The sequence below is a fragment of the Cucurbita pepo genome, unplaced genomic scaffold, assembly GCF_002806865.2.
Source record: "Cucurbita pepo subsp. pepo cultivar mu-cu-16 unplaced genomic scaffold, ASM280686v2 Cp4.1_scaffold003594, whole genome shotgun sequence".
In the NCBI taxonomy this organism is placed as follows: Eukaryota; Viridiplantae; Streptophyta; class Magnoliopsida; order Cucurbitales; family Cucurbitaceae; genus Cucurbita; species Cucurbita pepo.
Genome location: NW_019649598.1, coordinates 1 through 1042, shown reverse-complemented (window position 1 = coordinate 1042; position 1042 = coordinate 1). Strand labels below are relative to the sequence as shown.

At 32.1% G+C, this 1042-nt stretch overlaps 1 protein-coding gene across 1 annotated transcript; it reads left to right on the top strand.

Moving 5' to 3' along the window:
- Positions 1–21: 21 nt before the first annotated feature.
- On the top strand, positions 22–242 carry LOC111786953 (peptide-N(4)-(N-acetyl-beta-glucosaminyl)asparagine amidase-like; the record flags this gene model as incomplete). The annotated part of the gene is given in 2 exon segments (XM_023667136.1): positions 22–77; positions 156–242. Coding segments are annotated over 2 exon segments (143 nt in total), but the record flags the coding sequence as incomplete, so codon positions are not given.
- Positions 243–1042: the final 800 nt, after the last annotated feature.

The window sequence follows — 1042 nt, the reverse complement described above, 5'->3', positions numbered from 1 at the left end:
TTTCTCCTTTTTACACCTCCAGCTGTAACTCATGCCAAATGGTTACACGTTTCCCACGCTTCAATGATCCAATAAAGGTATTCAACTTTATTTATCCCATCAACAAGTCCCTATATAATTATACATGTTTTAGTTTCACTCTCTCTTGCATGCAGCTTATTGAAACAAGGAGGGGACGCTGTGGAGAATGGGCCAATTGCTTTACGTTCTACTGTCGTGTTTTTGGCTATGAATCTCGATTTGTGAGTGGTCTCATGATTTATTCCTTTTCTTGTTAAATGATGTTGAGGGGAGATTCCGAAGGTAAGGAATCTACATGTCATATTATATTGAGAAGGCTGGTATCTTTTTTTTATTAATTGAAGTCTGGCAATGACGAACTTCCATGCTTCAAATAAATAAGAATCGAATGGTAAATAACTGATGTTTTTCCAACTAGGTAAGGATCCTTATGCTGGTGCCCGAAGAATCTTGAAGTTTTAACTGTTTCTATTAAGCTCCTCCACTATAATAATTCCATCTTGGTTAGAATCATTACTATATTAAAAGATAGGGGGTTGGAGAATCATTTTTGGACAATGTTATCTCAACTTCTCAATTGATAGTTTCAATAATGTGATTAATGTAATTTTTCAAATTTAGTTAATTAATTATAAAATAAATTTATGTTGTAAAAAAAAATCTATTAAATTAGTGAGAAGTTAGCCTTCACACATGCAAGTTGTGAGAAGAATTAACTATTTTGCTAAAAAAAACAAATAGATAATTTTTTTTTTACTAAATTAGTGAAAAGTTACCAAGTATGACTACTGTCTTTAGGAGTATAGAAGGAACCCTTGTACAATTAGAAAATCCAAACTCTAAAAAGGTTACAGACGTCTCTAGTAGAAGTTACAACATAAGGAAAATTACAAAAATGATCTCCAACTATGCAAGATATTCTATAAAATAAAAGTTGCAAATAGTTGATGAAGAACATCAAGAGAGTGTCTTATGTTTAGCTAATCGACTCTCTCATCCCACATAGTTTATCAGATGCCTT